Genomic DNA, 17370 nt, shown 5'->3' on the forward strand with positions numbered 1-17370 from the left:
CAGCCTCACCTCTGGTCTGAGCGTGAACGATGCAAAGGTTTAGTAGTCTCCGGCTTGACTTGCAGCCCCCGCAGCCACTGCATCAGTCAACTGCCAAAGCCAAAGGTCAGGAATCACGGGTTCACTGTGCCAGCAGCCAACAGGTTCACTGGATGAGTTATTCCCTGATTTTACTGGTAAAGTCCTTCCCTTGACTGTTACCTTCACCATTCATTTGCCAAACACGCAATCCAGCACACAGAATATTAATCTTAAAATATGAGCTTTGGGGGGGGGGGAAATGCTAAATCGGAGCTTTATCCAAACAAAGGGTATCACTGAGCTGCACCCAGGAACACCTTTGGAGCAGAAGAGCTGCATTTCTGGCACTGGTTCCCTGCAGCACGCAGGAGGGCCAGAGCCACTCTCCTGTGGAGCATCCCTGCTGCGGCTCAGGGCTGCCTGCACCAGCTGCTGCCACACAAAAATCCACGCTCCTGCCTGCAGATGGGCTGCAGCTCCCCTTCCTCACCACGAACCCACCCACAGGCAGCACAGACCCCCAGCACCAGCCACTGTGTCTCCCAGAGGGGATTTCAGCTGTGCCGGCTCCGCCAGCCCCAAAATCCCAGCCCTGCTGCCTTCCCACGGGAGGGTTCCCAGTGCAGCCTCCCCAGGTTGTGATCTGGCTCTGTCTGAGAGCCAAGGCTTGTCTCTCTGGGGAGGAAAACTAAACAAAAACCAACCAGCCCTCATTTCTGGGCTGTGAATCTGCATTTCTGAACATTTGCACACATTAATTGGAGAGGAAAAAAACCCACAACAAAACAAAGGAAAGAAATCCTCAAGGCTGTGTTGGTAAAACCACAGCCTTCAGCTTCTGGGCGTGCAGAAAGTACCCCAGAGCCTCTGCTAAGGGACTTCACTGGCCACCCCGCACTGCCCAGACCCTACCACCCGGTAGTGGCTGCCAAGGCAGGGGAGATGACATGTTCCCAGTCTCGCTTGGCCTGGGACCGTCAAGTGCCTTTTGCTGGTGGAGGGTCCTCCCTTCCCTACAGCAAAGCTGGGGTCTCCCCCTCCCCAGAGCAGCCCAGCTGTGCAGCACCCTGCAGGTGGGCTCACCCTTCCCTGGCCAAGCTGGGCAGTCCAGGGGCTCAGGCTGCCTCAGTTTCCCCTTCTGCTGCGGTTTGTGCATGAGGAGGGAGGTGGGCAGTGCACCCATACCCCCATGGCAGGGGAGGAGGGCAGGTCCCTCTCACGCTGGCACCTCTGGGTGTGAGAAAGCGAAGGTGGGTCCCTCGCAGCTGGAGGGCTGGAAAAGGAACGTGGGCAACTGAAAGCAACGTTTCAGATTACCTGATGGACTGAAGAGATGTTTTCAGAACAGTCAGGATTTTCTGCCTTTAAATTACTTACAATTCTTAAAGATTACATTAAAGAGCAAAGTCATACAGCAATCCTGCAAAACCAGTTAAATTTGACCAACGCTAATGATATACAAAGCTTCCACAGAATAAAACCAGAACCCACAGAAAACCCATCACTGTAGCCACTGGTAAAATCTTAGTATTTTTAAGTCCTTCATTACTAGTCAGTCTGCACTCATGGTTAAGTTACACTCTTCCTTTTGCTAAGCATCCTCCCCTTGCAGCAATGACAGGAAAGGTCACACAGCCGATCAAGGAGGAAGCAACAACCCACCTGCCCAAGAAGCATCAGCCATGGGCAACATGCAAACTGCTGACAAACCAGGGTGGTCTCAGACCAGTTCTTTCAGGTGCAGCAATTTTGCTTCCAAGAGCAGAGCTAAATAGATTGCAAAACACTGCTTCTGCATGTCTCCCCATGCACCCGTCAGGGCTGAGGCTGGAAGCTCAGCACTCACCCCACTGGGGCTGCCCACGAGGTGTTCCTGCTAAACGGGACAGGGAAAAACAGGCTGCTGCACCCTGGACCACCTTGGATGGAACAGAAAAAGCCAAGGAGAGGGGAAAAAAAAAAGCCAGCCACAAGAGAGAAAAAGCCAGGTTCTAAGGGACTGCAAGGCCCTGCCGCCCTCTCGTGCCTGCTGGGACATTTTGGGCTCCTCCAGCCACACAACGGAGAGCCCAGAGCTGGGCTGGCCATGCCCCTGCTGCCACGGCCTCCGAGGGACGGCTGCCCAGCCAAGGTGCCTGGCTGCTGCAGGGGGTCGCCGCTGCCACCCCACCGCACAGTGCAAGAGCATGGGCATACTTCAGGCGATTGCCTGAAATTCCAGTGCCTGTCACAACCACAAACTGGTCAGGGTGGGAAGGCACCTCCAGGGACCATCTAGTCCATCCCCCTGCTACAGCAGGCTCTCCTAGAGCAGGCTGCACAGGATTGTGTCCAGGCGGGCTGTGAATATCGCCCGGGAAGGAGACTCCACAGCCTCTCTGTGCAGCCTGTTCCAGGACTCTGTCACCCTCCAAAGTATTTTTCCCCCTCATATTCAGCTAGAACTCCCAGTGTTGCGGTTTGTGTCTGTCGCCCCTTGTCCTGTCACTGGGCACCACTGAAAAGAGCTTGGCCCCATCCTCCTGACACTCACCCCTAATATACCTGTAGACATTGGTAAGACCCCTCTCAGCCCTCTCCTCTCTCAGCTGAACAGTCCCAGCTCTGTCAGCCTTTCCTCATAAGGGAGATGCTACAGTCCCATCATCTTTGTAGCCCTCTGCTGGACCCTCTCCAGTAGTCCAGTCTCTTGAACTGGGGAGCCCAGAACTGGACACAGGGCTCCAGATGCGGCCTCACGAGGGCAGACAGAGGGGGAGGATCACCTCCCGCGACCTGCGGAGAGATGGGGTTTAATTGCAATTTATCGATTAGGCCACCTTCCTGCCAGCTTTGCGCTGCCTCTGTAGCCACAGCTTATTTAGTCCCCTCACGTTTTAATCATGGCACACCGAGCCTCGGTAAGCATCGCCTGGGCAGACTTGTGTCAATTAAGTGGTTACAGAGACCTTCCTCCTCTGATGCTGCAGGCAACGAGAGGGGGGTGTCTGGCATGAATACCGATTCAGGGTAACAGCACAGCTGTTCATTCTCCTTAGCAGAGCCTGCCACCAGATGGGAGCACAGGCAAGGTCTGAGCACAAGCCAACTGATGTCTTGGCTCAGCTTTGAAGGGTTGTGGCACGTGTCTCTGACGTGTCCTGCTCTGGGGTACAGCACGCTTGTCGTCCGGCCAGGGAGAAGTGCTGGGCAGGGACCTGGGGGGCTGTGCCCTCCTGCTGTTACCAATACACAGCTCCCCTCTGGTGTCTTGTCCTTGCAGAACCTGAGTGTTACTGGCACTTTGGCGTGTCTCTTGTGGGCCTGTAACGAGAACTTCGGGGATTTTTTTTCCCCTCATAGGACACAGGGGCGCTGATCCCCTACAGCACTGCCCTGTGCAGGACCAGGGCCCAGCATACACAGACTAAACACCCAAATGCTCACTCCGGTCCTTGCTCCAACAAGACATTAGCACAACTCGTCAGAACACAAGAACATCAAATACATGTATCTGCAAGAGCTGTGAAGCTCTCCTAGCAGAGGGGAAAAAGGTGTATACCTCACCCTGGCACTTCTACTGACATCTATTGACTCACTGATGCAGGCACACAAATCAAATGTTTAAAAGCATTCCATAGGCACAGGAGTAGAAAATTCAGCTGGTTTACTGCCCTTCTTTTAGTTTCCTCCAAACTCCCATGCTGTATAAAATGCCTTTCTTTGTCGAAGTACTGCAGGATCCCTTTGGACTGCCTCCGTGCTTCACAAGAGGCTCTGCCAGCCAAAGGTGCTGCCTCCCAGCCCTGTAGCCAGCCCCGGGCAGTGCCTGCCACAAGCACAGCGTGCACAGTACTTTTAATCCACACATGAGATTGCCCACATGCCTTTCAGTGTGTTTTAATTTACAAAGTTAAAACAAATAAATTTCCTTTTCATTGGTATTAAATAGATCAAAAGTAAATTCAGATTTAAACACATAGAACAACTTCAGCTGATAAACAGTATTAAGAAAATCTTGGTAGGAAAGAAAGCCTGGTTTATGCATCAGAAAAATCATCTGCTTTCTCTACAGGAAAGTTAAAACACTTCATTAAAGGCAAGGCATCTGCTTTTGTCCTTGCTATCCTTCCCTCAGCTGGCTTTAAACAAGAAGAGGCCATTTCCCCTTGGAAAGCACGACAACTGAGTTTATGACAACATACATTTTCAGAACAAATTAAAAATATATGTTGCGGTTACAAGGATTACTTACCTGCATGCATTTTTGGAGGAACGTGCTATACAACCAGCTGAACAAGATGAACTACCATTCAATGAACAGGCACGCTCAGCACTCTCACGTAATACCATTGTTTCAAAGGACTATCATCCACATTAATTTTAGGCAGTCTGCAAGTATCAAATAAGCTTGATGTATTTTTCTTGCCTAAATCTGAAATTTTTCAATCGTGCTGTAATGTGCCCATATCTAGTTTGCTTTGGGAACCACCAGTTTGCTAAGGAGCAAGCGGATTCAATAAAAGCAGTGGCTCTACAGAACATCACAGTTTTGCTGAGAAACAAATTCCAGATTTTGCTTCTTAATTTTTTGAAGTCACATTAAACAGTTAATCATCAATCAATAAGCCTAATGCTCACTTCCACTGGTGCTCATTGCTTGTGCTCTCTGCCTTTCTAAGCAATTATATTCTACTTATAAAAAAAGGCTACCTTTTCCAACAGATTATCATCTTCCAAGTTGAAAGGCCAAGCCACTCTTAGTGAAGATCTTCCAGAAACAATTATAACATTGTGGTGGGGAATTATTTTTGCAAGATATACTGCATGCTTTTAAGCATTTCGTATCGGGCAGATCTTACACGACAGAAAGCTGAGAGAGGCAAAGGAGAACCCACCAATGAGCTACAGCAACTCGAATTCCTGGCTGAGGATATTAATGGCAACCATGATTAAAAATCCACCATATGCAAGACATGTAACCTCATTCAACTGGACACATGAAAGCTCAGAAAAAACTAATTTCCTACCTGCATCTAGCCAGCTAAAACCTTATGGCAAGTTACATATTTAGTGATACAAACTCACTTAAAGATTTTACAGCTGTAGAAGATGATGGCTTCCATACTAAGGGATTGCCATGAGTCAAAAGCCGAACAAAACCAAACAACCACACCTTCACCACATAACCAGCATATTTCTGCTGTTTTTTCAGATGAAAACCACCCCTCAACTAAAAACCTTGGTAACCAGCTGAGCAGTAAATCTAGTTAATATAAAAATAATTTTCTTCTCTCTTGTATAAGCCAAGAGCAATGATACAGAAAAAACAAATCATCATGGGACTGACAAAGTCAAAAACAATCAAGGAAAAAGCTTGGATTTTAATTCCTCTTGAAATTAATTTTATGTCTTTTCAAAAACATACTGGTTCAATTAAATGTATTTGATAGATAATTGGAATAACATTATCAGCTTGAGCCACAAGACACTACAGAAATAGAATTCCAAGGATTTCTCTAAAAGTATGGTTAAATTCTTGCAGGAAAGAAAGATCTGGCTCAAAGAATCCCACTGTAGCCATCAACAGCTTCACTACCCACTTCCCTTCAATATCTCTTTTCATCTTCATAAAGCTAAACTAATGTTTAAATTAATGGAAAACTGCACCTGAAAAGAAAAAAACACATTCCATACCAGTAATAGTTTAATGGAAGTTAAAAAATTCCCCATTTCCATTGTATACCCATGTCTAGGAAACACCAAAGCTCCCCGTGCAGCAACTTGGAAGAGTTATGGACAGAGGTGTAAGGAAGGCAGCAAGAACAGCCACCAGCTTCACATAGTCCTGCCAGTAATGACTGATCTGCAGCGAAGCTGGAGGCCTGCCGAGAGCAACTGATTTTTCCTTCCCTTTTCTCCACACTCCCAGAAATGTAAAAGTGTACTTTTAATCTGCATATTATAGAAATTTTCATCCCAACTATCAAATACTTACAGTGTTTATAACAGAAACTGCACTGATATATAAATATATATTAGGCATATTTACACCTCAGCAGGACCCATGTACATCAATTTCAGGTCTATCTGCATGACTGCAGGAAAAAAGAATATGGTGCTTGTTTTCAGGAAAAGTGACATTTTAACAGCAGCTTTTTCACCCCTGGATGCTTCAGAGCTCTCCCCTTAGATTGCTTAATGAGAATAATGAACAACATAAATAATTTCTGTACAGTTTTCAAAAAGCAATTCTCCAAGTCTCAATCCCTATGCTGAAACATAAATGACACACTTGTACACCTGTACATGGTTCACCAGGCAAGGTACACAAGCGCACCTACAGAGAACTAGAGAAGAAAGCCTCTCCCCTTTTTATAAAAAAGTATTAATAAAAGACCAAAAAAACCCACAAAACCCAAAAACCTATAGAAAAGTTTCTCACATCTCATTATAAGTACAAAGAAACAATATGCAAATTTGTACACATTTAAGTTGAAACACTGTCCATGTAAACAACCAAATGAAAAGTCACATACAAGCAGTTAAGACTGGAATTCACATCCTACTTCACAGCAACCACCACCTTCATCATCATTTTAGTTTTCTTCCTCCAACCCAATTTTAACCTTTCGGGCAGAAGCCCTGGTGTGATATTTAGCAACCAAACAACCTACCTATCAAAACCTTAACTTACTTCACACAAACAATTTTTTTTTTTTTTTTTAAACATTATATACATATACACACGCACTTTACTTGGTACTCTCCAGACAATTTCCCATTCTCAAAATGCAGACTGACATCTAGGTCCCTGTTGTAAACCAGTTTTGACTGTTTCTCTAGGACTTTTAACTCTCTAATCTATGGTCACACAAAAAGATTTCTAACCATCCAACACAAACACACTCCCTCTTACAAGAAATATAAATTAGTGTAACTATGGTGTTGAAGGCATTTGGCTGAAACACTTTCTTGACGTACGAAGGGGGATGAAAAAAATACACAATACATGAATATGAGCAAAGGCAGCTCCCTTCCACGCAGCTCCAAGTAACTGCAAAATGGACCCAACTTATTTTTTGCTGAAATCTAGTTTCAGAGTGAAAGCTCACAGCCCTACAATGCATTTTATATACATTTCACCACTCAGTAAGTGAATGAAAAAGGAGTTAAAAACATTCCTTTCCTACCCAACACAGAACAGCAATGAAGTTCTATTATTTCATAAGGCATGTTCATCTTCAGTGAGAATCCAAGCACGAGCAAGAATTCTGCCAAGTCGTGTGATCCTATAACTTCATCTTCATCTACTCAAGGTCTTGAAATTCCACCATCTCCCACTCTATTCCTCAGGCGGAATAATCCCCGTCACAGTGGGCATTTTTTATTTAACACAACTAAAGAGCACGGCTAAATAAAAAAAACCCTCAGCAGCTGGCCCTTCGTATCTTTCAAGAAGAGGGACACACAAACAACCAATTTTTGCAGTTCTCTGGCTTTATCCCATAACCTGCCTTTGTACAATATCTCTATATATAAATTAGAAAGAGATAAAGCCAATGATTAACTGCAGCATTCACGAAAAAACTCCAGTCCATGTTACACAGTCTCTTCTGTTTGGAGATCACTGAGGTGTAAAGGTGAGAATCATCCAGCTGATAACAAAGTAGAAGAGGAAGATGGGGTACACAACAAGAGCTTTGCGGTTTGGAGGCTGACTGTCTGCCAGGAAAGCTGTAGATGCTGGTGAAAAAGAAAAATACTTGAAATGCAAGCAGCACAGAACTAAAAGTCCAAGATCCCCTGCAGATGTTAATTTTGAATTAGGATCTGCATTACAATTGTGTTGAAAGAGAAAACAGAGTAATCCATTGCTCAATACCAATGATCTATCAGTACCAATCACAACTTTCTTTATCACGTAGAATGACAAATGCTGAATAATGTTCTGTAACAAGAGTCAGACTTGCAGATTAAGAACAGGAGAAATAATGCAAATGCATCTGTATGAAAGTAGCTTTTTCTAATAGTATTTGTAACATGGATCACAGAATAAAATACCCAGTAGCCTCACATAGGGTTTAATATTAAATTATCATCCTTCTGCCAAAGGCTATTTGCATATGACCACAAAAATCAACAGAAGCAGAGGCTGAAGCTCTGCCAACACAAAGATTGGAAGAACTGTTTCTACAATACTTTAGCAGCCTAGGAAACACCTTGAACTACAATATCCATTGGTTTACCCAACAGAATGCACACAGATCTACCTCCTTAAGCATCATGCTACTCAGCAGGCACAACAGTGTTACAATGCAAAAAGGTACTCACCTAATGTTGACCAACCAAACATAGCTACTACTACGATAAGACGTATAATGAAGCTGACAGTCCCAGAACCCGCCAGCAGTACCAGCCTGCACACCAGCATTGCTACTGTCAGAGGCAGGACACAGTAACCCAGAACACACAGGCTCTGAAAAAAGGATCTGGAAAGGGGAGACAGAAATGGGTGGGGGGGGGGCGGGGAGGGAGAAAGTCAAATCAAAGCACTGCAGAAACCCCAGGCACAGGAGCACTTTAACTGCTACTAAATAAATCAGGACTCACATAGTTCCTCCAAGAAGCTTTGAGTTTAGTGTGATGACAACTGCACCAAACCAGATTATGACAAAGACTTCAGCAAACTGGGGTCCTCCATCGTCTTTACTATCTGCTGATCCACCCTGAAGCATCCTGTTGCAGGTAACAGATAAAGTGAGCATCATTTGCAATTGATGACTGGGTTTTCATAGACTTGGAGCAGAAGACAGAATAGGAGCCTGAAACACTGATCCCCAGTTAGGCTGCAGACCAATAATTTTTCATCTGTTTTCTTATTTTTCAGTAGTATCCTCAATTTTGTATAGGAAAGGAAAATGGTTGTGGCTCAACTGAGGGCATTTCAGTCCATTTGTTTACTTATTTTGAGAACTGAATAAGCATACAGAAGAGAGTAAAACCATAGACAACAGATTAAAAGGTGAACATTAAAGTACCAAAAGTCTAGTAACTGCTCAAAGTAGACAGTGTAGTGCATGATAGAACACATATGCCTTAAAGAAAGCTTACAGTAACTACAGGATATAAGCAACACAAAGCCTGGAGAAGTGGGCATGCATTGATTTGAATATTCAAATTACATTATCTACTACTGCTAAAGCTTTACCATCATTTTACTGAACGGTTTCTATATCTCTGTGTGCCTCAGTTAGCTGACAGATCTCAACAACATTCCCATCCTATCCCAGGCAGATCTGCACACATATGCTCCAGTGGAGCACCAGAAACTCCTGGGAGCCACCATCATCTCCTGTCTATGAACAGCTACAACAGCCTCTCTTTTTCCATTGCTTTTCCACATACACTGCAGCTCTTAGACAAAGCTTTTGGCCTGCAGGTTAGGGTCAAAGTTGGCCAAACACATGAGAATCAAGGACAAGGTGCATTGGGATGCCTCCCAGTAAAATCATTCTTAAGACAGGGAACTCTAAGAAGTTCCTTAAATCCTAAATTCAAAGATGGGAGGTCCTGATGGGCTTGAAGTGTCACAAACATTCTACAATGAAATCTAAACAAGCAGTGTTTGCTGAAGGTCAGAGAAGGATCAGATGAAATTAATCTCAACATGCATAATCATAAGTTTTGAGTTTCTCATTTCTCTAGTACAAAAGACTATAAAAACCCAAATCCACCCACTATAAGTACTTACAGTGCAAGCGAGACACAAAGCACCAAAGGGCCCCAAAGATCCCCTGTTACCAAAGGAAAAAATAAAATCATAAGTATCATAGCATGATGCTGAGTTTCATTTTCCTGCAAACAATAAAGCACCTTTTCCAGCTCCAATGTATCACTTTCCATATTACACTTCCTTATAAACTGCTTATCTAGCATCCGCTGTGGTTTAACCACAACAGCATCTTACACCATTTTCTAGAATACAATTTATTCAAAAGCCTTCAACTACTTAAATCTAACTGTTCTACATATTCTGACATGTTCCACTTTTAAAGAGCTTTGGTAATACTGATTTTTCATGTTTGTTATTCAGCACGCAACAACAACAGAAAGAACATGGGACAGATTGGCAAAGCGTCCTTTGAAGACTTTGAAAATCTTCTTATACATACAGTCTCTGAGAAGTGCACTACTCTTCTTCGGATACATGACATGGACAAATTTTTTCCCAACAGCCTTCAGATCTCTCATCTGAAATAAAGAAGTAACACTTTAATTTATCCCTTCATAAAAATTACACTTCACAACTGAAAGCAGAAAGACAGAAGTAAAGGAATATTGATGGTAAATCAAGACAGAATCCAACCCAAAAATTTCCGCAGCATTCTTTATCGACATTCCTTAACAACCACAATATTTTATCCTTTAATAACACCTAATTAAGAATAATTATTTGTTTGGTCTTCTAGGAAGAAAAAAGTAATGAAAAATCCCATTAGTCAGGAGAGTTTTCTATTGGGCTCCATCTGAGGCCTCTGCCCTTGCAAAGATTTTGAGATCACAAATAAATTTTTGGGCTACAATTCAGGTATTTTTTTAACCCAGAAGAATTAATTTTACATGGCTAGTTGTAAAAATAAATAAATAAATACCGACACCCCCCCCCCGAGTTACAGTGACATACAAGGACAGCTCTGCAAAAATAAAGTTTTTGCAGTTGGCCAAAGCTATCAGAAAAACATGTGTTTTACCATAGACAGAGGCACAGACTCACAATAGTATCCCTAACAGGCTCATCCAGTGTGGAGTAGTCTTCATCAGGAGAGTGAGATCCAACAGGAACAGTAATTTCCCCTTCCACTGGAATATCTTCAGATATTGACACATCTGCAAGACCTGCAAACTAAATGTTTTTTTAAACCTTTAGAAAAAAAAGAAATACAAACCAGCTCATATTCACCGCAAGTGTTTTTCAGCTGGGTTTCAGGTCAAAACAGCTGCTCTGAATTCAACAGTTAATAACATGGTCAACAACAGAGGCCAGCCTGCCTGATTTAAACAGCTCACAATCTGAAGACATGAGTAGGCACGTCCAAGCAAAGTGTTTCTTCAGTAACTCCTAGTAACCTGCTTTCTATCTTCTATTTATAGTAGATAACTAAAGGAAGTAAAAAGTTTGCTTGTGTTTTTCAAGTAGCGTAATGCCCGACAGCTATACAGCCACACCAACGCACGCAAATACACTGCCGTTCATGGACTCCATGGGGAAGCAACTCAGAAGAAACCGTACAGACATCTACGGGCCAAGCACAAAGCCAAGGCTGTTAAAAGCCAAGTATTGACCAAACAGTTTTCCTCCACCCAAGCAAAAAGTTAAAGTGCTCTTGTTCCCAGGGCTGGATGCAGAGAACAGCCCGACCAGCTCCACAGCAAACCCTGGGGCAGGCAGGGCGGTGGGCAGCAGGCCGGCGGCTCCCGCTCCCTGTCCTCCATGCGAACCGGCGGCCACCGCGACCCCCGCCGCCCCACACACGAGACCACGTACCGCGGCCTACCCCGGCGGCCGGGGCTCCCGTGGCGCGGCTGGGCCCTCTGCTGGCCGGCAAAGGCAGGGCCCGGGCATGCCGCGGCCCCGACCCCGCCGCCGAGTACTGCAGCCCCCCCAGAGCTGGCCAGGAGGGGCCGGAAACAACCCGCCCACTCCCACCGCCACGCTCACCAACGGCCCCCCGGCACTGCTGCCCTCCGCCGCCGCCATGTTGGCTACTCGGGCGACGTGGACGAAACACGTCATCACTACGCGCGGCGACGGCTGCCGCGTCACGCACCGCCAGGGCGCCCATGGCAACGCGAGCGGGGGCTGCCCCCCCGCCCCGCCCCGCCAGCAAGGGGGCGCCCTTGCCGCGTGCCGCCGGTCCGGCCCGGAGCCGTGACCCGGTCTGCAGCCCCCGGGGCCCATCCGCGGCCTCCCCCGGCCCGGCCCGCCTCGGCCCGCCCCGGCCAGTACCCCCGGCCCGTACCCCCGGCCTGCCCCATGCCCCGGCCGGCCGGTGGCGCTGGCGCGGCGGGCCTAGCCGAAATGAAACACTCTCCCGCAGCAGCGCGGGGCCGGGCCCAGAGGCGCCGCAGCCCCCTCAGGGCTCGGTGAGGGGCCTGAGCGGACCCGGCCGGGCACCGCGGCGAGACGGACCCGAACTACAAGTCCCGGCAGCGGCACGGCGGCCGGAAGCGGGGGGTCGGGTGGGGCGGGGGTCGCCTCAGCCTAGCGGCCCGGCCTGGCCCGGCCCACAGCTGCGCAGCCCGGCGCAGGCAGGCCGGCCGGCGGCGGGGGGTGTAGGCCCCGCCCGCCCGAGCCTCCCGGGGCAGGGCCGGGGGCGGTGCCCGCCGGGGCGGCGGCATGGCCGCGGCGCGGGGCTCCCGGGGCGGAGGGAGGGTGGTGTAGCCGCGCCCGCCCGCCCCGCAGCGCGGCGGTGCCGGGGGTGCCAGCGGCGGGAGGAGCGGCCGGCGCGGAGCCATGGGGCACCCGCCGCTGGAGTTCAGCGACTGCTACCTGGACAGCCCGGACTTCCGAGAGCGGCTGAAGTGCTACGAGCAGGAGCTGGAGCGGACCAATAAGTTCATCAAGGAGGTGATCAAGGACGGCAACGCGCTCATCGCCGCCATACGGGGTGAGCGGGGCAGCAGCGGGGCGGGCCGGGGTCCCGGCGGCCTGCGGGCTTGGGGCAGCGGGCGGGGGCCGAGGGCCGCGCCCTGCCCCGATGCGCCGGTGCTGCGATGTGCCGGTCGGTGGTCTGGGGATGGGGCCTCCCCGGGGCTGCCCCGGGCGCAGAGGAGCAGCCAGCGCCCCTCTGCCCGGGCTGAGCGGGGTTTCTCCTTCTTGGCCATCACCCTGCGGACGTGGTTTTGGGAGCCCACCTTCGCCTTGGCTCCCGCGGAGGCGTGTGGCCCCGCACCTCGGCGCTCGGCAGCTGCCTTCGTCACTGGCATCGCGCTGGGGTGACTGGCTGGTCAAACTGACTGGCAGCAAACTGCCAGCGGCCACGCGTGGGTTGCCGGTCCGGTGCTGGTCCTGCGTGGGGACAGGTCGGATTCGGCCACCCGGGCCAGCTGGGCGCCACCGCCGGCCTTGCAGGGCACCGGCTGCCCGCCGGTTAAGCTCTCCCAGGCACCCGGCCGAGCTCTCCAGGCAGCGTCTTCCTATGAGGAGAATATTCTCCTATTTGGGGGAAGGTGCTTGGTTATTTTTCTTCACCAAAGAAGGGGTGGAGTGTGCCCTGGGCCAGCATGGGTCCCCTTGTCCCCCAGCCCCGCTTCCCTCGGATGGCCTGCTGTGAGAATGAGAGGGCTCCATCCAGAAACACTCAGTAGTCCTCCTTTTGTTGTGGGTGTTTCATTCCTTTTTAATAATACCGGGAATTTTTTCAATTTAATGTCGATTTGGGTGTTGCCTTTAAGGGAGTCACTTGTTCAGGAGTACTGACTGAGACTATCAAAATACCTGGACCAGGTTGCATCCTCTGAAACCGCCCTGTCCGTGGGCTTAGACATTTTTTTCATCCAAGAGCTGTAAATATGCTTTCTCTGTGTCACTTCTTACATCTTCTCTGCTTTTATAAATGTTCATTAAAATATGGCAAAAAAACCCACAGCAGCTACAAAGGTTGCGCTTGCATCAGGTGAAGTGAAAGCAAACAAAAAAAATCAGCAGGACAGACTGTGATCATACACTGCTTTTCTTGCTAGCTGGTTTGTTGTTAGTTGGTATTAATAGGTTTAGCTACTGCCCTTTTAAGAATAATCCAGAGCTTCCTTGTTATCAAGGCAATGGCAGGAATAGTCTGTGTTTACCCATCTGGAAAACAGCAAAGACAAAAGCTAGTATGACTGAAACAGCAGACATCACAGGGCTGGAAGACCCTAAAACGTACTAAAAAACCAACCCCCAAATCTCTGCTTAGTCCAGGGAAGAAAAAAACCAACCCACAAAATGAAAACCAAAGGGATTTTAATAAGCCTGCTTGTTAACATAAATACTTTGCTTTTTCTTCATCACTTTGGTCAAAACTGTTTCCATTTTTAATGTTTGTAAACCCTAATGCTGCACTCGGAGTATGGATGCCAGGGTGTTTCGCTGGGTCAGCAAACCCATCCCAGTGAGGCTGGTCAAGGAGGAAGGGAAGAAGTAGAAGGAAACTGAGTACACCCAGGCAGCACTGAGTGTGTACTCTGAGGCATTACACCCCAGAACTGAGGAAACCTGAAATTTCTTGCCTGAAATGCTGTGGGGGTGTTTTTGTGCTGTTTTCTTTTATAGGAGTGCAGCTGAACCGCAGGCAGAGGGATGGGCTAGCCAAGCAGGTGGCTGGACACGCACGGCTGGGGAGGGTGCTGGGGCCAATACCTGCCTGGGCTTCTATCGGCTCCTGGGGGGGATTCACTCCCTCCCATTTAGTTGACAGCTAACTTTAAAAAAATTCTAGGCCTTCCTCTCTGAATTCTGTCTGTATGGAACTGTGGATAGGAATTTGGGGCTACTTGCTGTCCATTGCCCAAACAGCTTGGGGTGATGGCTGGTTTATCCCACTTGCCAGTCAGTGACAGTGGTGGCTGAAGATTTTCTTTCTGCCCCTTGGCAGTGCTGTGGGATGGATGTGTCCCTGGGCAGCTGGGAAGCAAAGATGATGATAGTCTCACCAGGAGAGAGAGTGAGATCTCTTTGTCAAGGATAGAGGGTTAATTATGATGATTGTTCTGACTGCACCTGTCTGAAATCTGTCCAGAGGTCCCTCTGCCTTACCCTTTTAATGGGTGAGGCACCCTCTTGGTGCCAAACTGTTCCAAGGTATTGACTCACTGCACAGAATACAGACCTCTGGTGACATTACAGAATTAGATGTTGCCTGCGTGTTTGCTGATTAATTAATGAATAAACTCCAACATAAGATTTAAAGCAAATCAGTCCCCCATTTTGCTTAGACTTGTAGAAATGTCAAACACCTGCTGTCTCCAGCTGGCGGGCTCTTCAGTCTGACATGGTGATGGAAACTGCTGAACAAAAGACTCGTGTGCCGCACAGTCTGTCCGGATACAAACACATGCATCCGCGTGAATTATGCAAGCGCAGCAATGCTCATGCAGGCTACCAAGAAAAGCAGTGTAGTTCCCCCTTGCAGGAAAATAGGATCTGCTGGGATTACGTGATCTGTAAACACAGTCTTAAAAGTCTGAGAATGCTCAAAGTTGTCTTTTATCTTCCATTTGCCAAGTAATAGGGAAAAAAGTGAGCATGACTTTATGTGGAGTTCTGCAGGACCTTCAGTTCGTGTGCTGGGGGAGCCAGGTGGTTTTGAGTTGTCTGTGATATGAGTAGCACGTGTGTTGTTCTTTTCTTGGTTGCTGGCAGTGTTCTTGCTGAAAGTGTCTGACCAGTTAAGGATGTCTCAGCCTACCTGCTGGGTGGTAAAATATTGGGAGTGTTCCAGCAGAGCCTCTACAGACTAAAAAAGAAAAAACCCACTTGGTATCACTTTGTTATGTCAGCAGCGGAAGATAGGCATCCATAAGTGCTATTTCAGTGACTTCTATTTGAGATTTCTGGATGTCTTTTAAGTTTTTTGTAGCCCTTTTACTAGTAGATTAATTCACCGTAATTGTGTTTGTGAATTAATATGTGAACTTGAGTGCAGATTTTTTAAACAAGTCATTCAAGTAGCATGGAATTATAAATTTGTAATATTAAATGCTTCCAGTGGTATATGTCTAGTGGGTGGGTGTGCTGTTTTAATTAAATGGATTGCTTGTTTTACAAATGCATGTACTCCCTTACATTTCACAGTTTTAAACCCTTCTGCTCCGTCCCATCTGTGCCGATGGTCAGTGATGGCGAGTGGTGAATCATCATGAGGGTGACCTGGCTGCGGTGTGCTGCAGGGAGGAGTTTTGAGGCAGCCACATCTTTATTCCAGTCTTGTTTCTTGGTGTTTATTCCCAGCTGTCTCAAGGCTTACTGCAACCCCAGACCCTTCTCCGAGGAAAATTCCTGTTGATCTGGATGAAGTGATTCCCATGTGTGGCACCACGTGGTGTGCAGGTGCCCAGCACTCTCTGGGAGATGAGTGAAGGCTCAGGGGGACCCAGCTCATAGGTGCCCACCTGCTAGTCTGGAGAGGAGGAAAAGCAAGTCCCCCCTTCCAAATGCGGGAGGTGCCATGACATGGAGATCTGCTGGGGATTGTCCATGCCAGAGAGTCAAATCTGTTGACACAGCTTGGGAGCATTGCTCCTGCTGGCTGCTGAGCCAAAACTGCCACTCCTGCTAAGATCCCAGATGGGGAGACAAGGGCAGCAGGACCCATGGTGAGGGGACGTGGGCTTTGGAGAAGAAATTAATCTCCTTCTGAGCTGCCCTTCCTCTGCAGGAGACTGCTGACTTCAGCTTCCCTTCATGTTTCTAATGAAAAGCTGAACTTCCCTTCCCTTCCCCATCCCAGGGAGAGGCTGGAGCCACAGGGTAAGTGCTTTCCCAGGCAGCAGGGCTTCCCCGCCTCTGGCTCTTCTGCAGGGAGAAGCAGGAGGGAGTACTCTGCCCGGCGCAGCTGTTCAGGGTCCAGCACTAGAAACCATCCCTGGAAAGCCCTGCCTCTGTTTGGTTTGCAGTGGGGCAGAGTCAGGAGCAGCTCCTGCACAGGTTAGCTCAGGGTGGGGAGTGGGCTGAAGGAGGACTCATAGTAGCGGCCATGGCTTGTGCTGCTCCAAAGCACGTGTGTCAGAGGAGGCTTGTCTGAGGGCTGCAGAAAGGGCCTCCCCTACTGCCCCAAGCCCACACGAGCAGAAGGGTGTGTGCTCATGGTAGTAGTAGCGCTGCCCCGCTCTGCAGAGGGAGGAAGCAGTAAGGGGGACTTCAGCTCCCCTTGGTCTGCTGCATGCCTCTGTTTCCCCTTCTGCATAGCAGGTAGTCCTCAACGGCTTTGTCTGAAGTGGGGGGCTGTTACGCAGGTGAGGGGTGCGCTTGGGTGCTTTAAACTCCTCTTGCCTTTCAAGGGCTTAAGAGAAATTGGTTCCACCCCACCCACCCAACTCTGACGTGTTACCAGCTGAAATAAATAAAGTACCATGGGTAAAGCCCTCCCAAGTGCTGTGCAGCTCCCCATGTTCTGGTGTGGGTCCTTGTGCAATTACAGTCACACGTTTGCGGCCTGTAAGTGTGGCATTTTTTTTCCTCTTGCTGACAGACAAACCCTTGAGAACTGACTATACATGGGACACTAACATTACTAAGTGGAAGGTTGTGCCAAATGAGAAATTAAACTGACTAAAGCAGAGAAAAATACTGTTCATTTGTAATAATCTTGGGTGTGAAAGGCCATG

General features: G+C 48.2%; 2 protein-coding genes across 5 annotated transcripts in view; one reads left to right on the forward strand and one right to left on the reverse strand.

Moving 5' to 3' along the window:
* Positions 1–5364: 5364 nt before the first annotated feature.
* On the reverse strand, positions 5365–11829 carry YIPF6 (Yip1 domain family member 6). 2 transcript variants are annotated; one of them, XM_040614753.1, is made up of 7 exons: positions 11723–11829; positions 10778–10906; positions 10176–10254; positions 9755–9797; positions 8614–8739; positions 8335–8492; positions 5365–7746 (listed from the first exon to the last, which is right to left on the reverse strand). In XM_040614753.1, the coding sequence occupies exons 1-7, from the start codon at positions 11795–11797 to the stop codon at positions 7628–7630; spliced, it is 729 nt and encodes a 242-aa protein (XP_040470687.1). In that variant the 5' UTR covers positions 11798–11829; the 3' UTR covers positions 5365–7627. The 2 variants fall into 2 exon arrangements, with proteins under 2 accessions (XP_040470687.1, XP_040470688.1); XM_040614754.1 differs by having other exon boundaries at positions 10755–10906; positions 11723–11815.
* A 125-nt stretch (positions 11830–11954) lies between these two features.
* The window catches only part of OPHN1 (oligophrenin 1), a 68532-nt gene continuing 63116 nt past the window's right edge, over positions 11955–17370 (forward strand). For all 3 annotated transcript variants that reach the window (XM_040614749.1, XM_040614751.1, XM_040614750.1), the window contains exon 1: positions 11955–12671. In XM_040614749.1, the coding sequence (XP_040470683.1) occupies positions 12518–12671 (154 nt within the window). In that variant the 5' untranslated portion in view covers positions 11955–12517. The remainder of the gene's footprint in view (positions 12672–17370) is intronic.

The sequence above is a fragment of the Falco naumanni genome, chromosome 14, assembly GCF_017639655.2.
Source record: "Falco naumanni isolate bFalNau1 chromosome 14, bFalNau1.pat, whole genome shotgun sequence".
NCBI classification, from domain to species: Eukaryota; Metazoa; Chordata; class Aves; order Falconiformes; family Falconidae; genus Falco; species Falco naumanni.

What these genes read in the sequence shown, in the direction of transcription:
- YIPF6 (XM_040614753.1), bottom strand. Translation starts at nt 11,797, where the DNA reads ATGACGTGTTTCGTCCACGTCGCCCGAGTAGCCAACATGGCGGCGGCG. An exon ending in GCAGTGCCGGGGGGCCGTTG is followed by an intron (nt 10,907 to 11,722) that starts GTGAGCGTGGCG and finishes AAAAACATTTAG; the next exon opens with TTTGCAGGTCTTGCAGATGT. An exon ending in TAGTGCACTTCTCAGAGACT is followed by an intron (nt 9,798 to 10,175) that starts GTATGTATAAGA and finishes CTTTGGTAACAG; the next exon opens with GGGATCTTTGGGGCCCTTTG.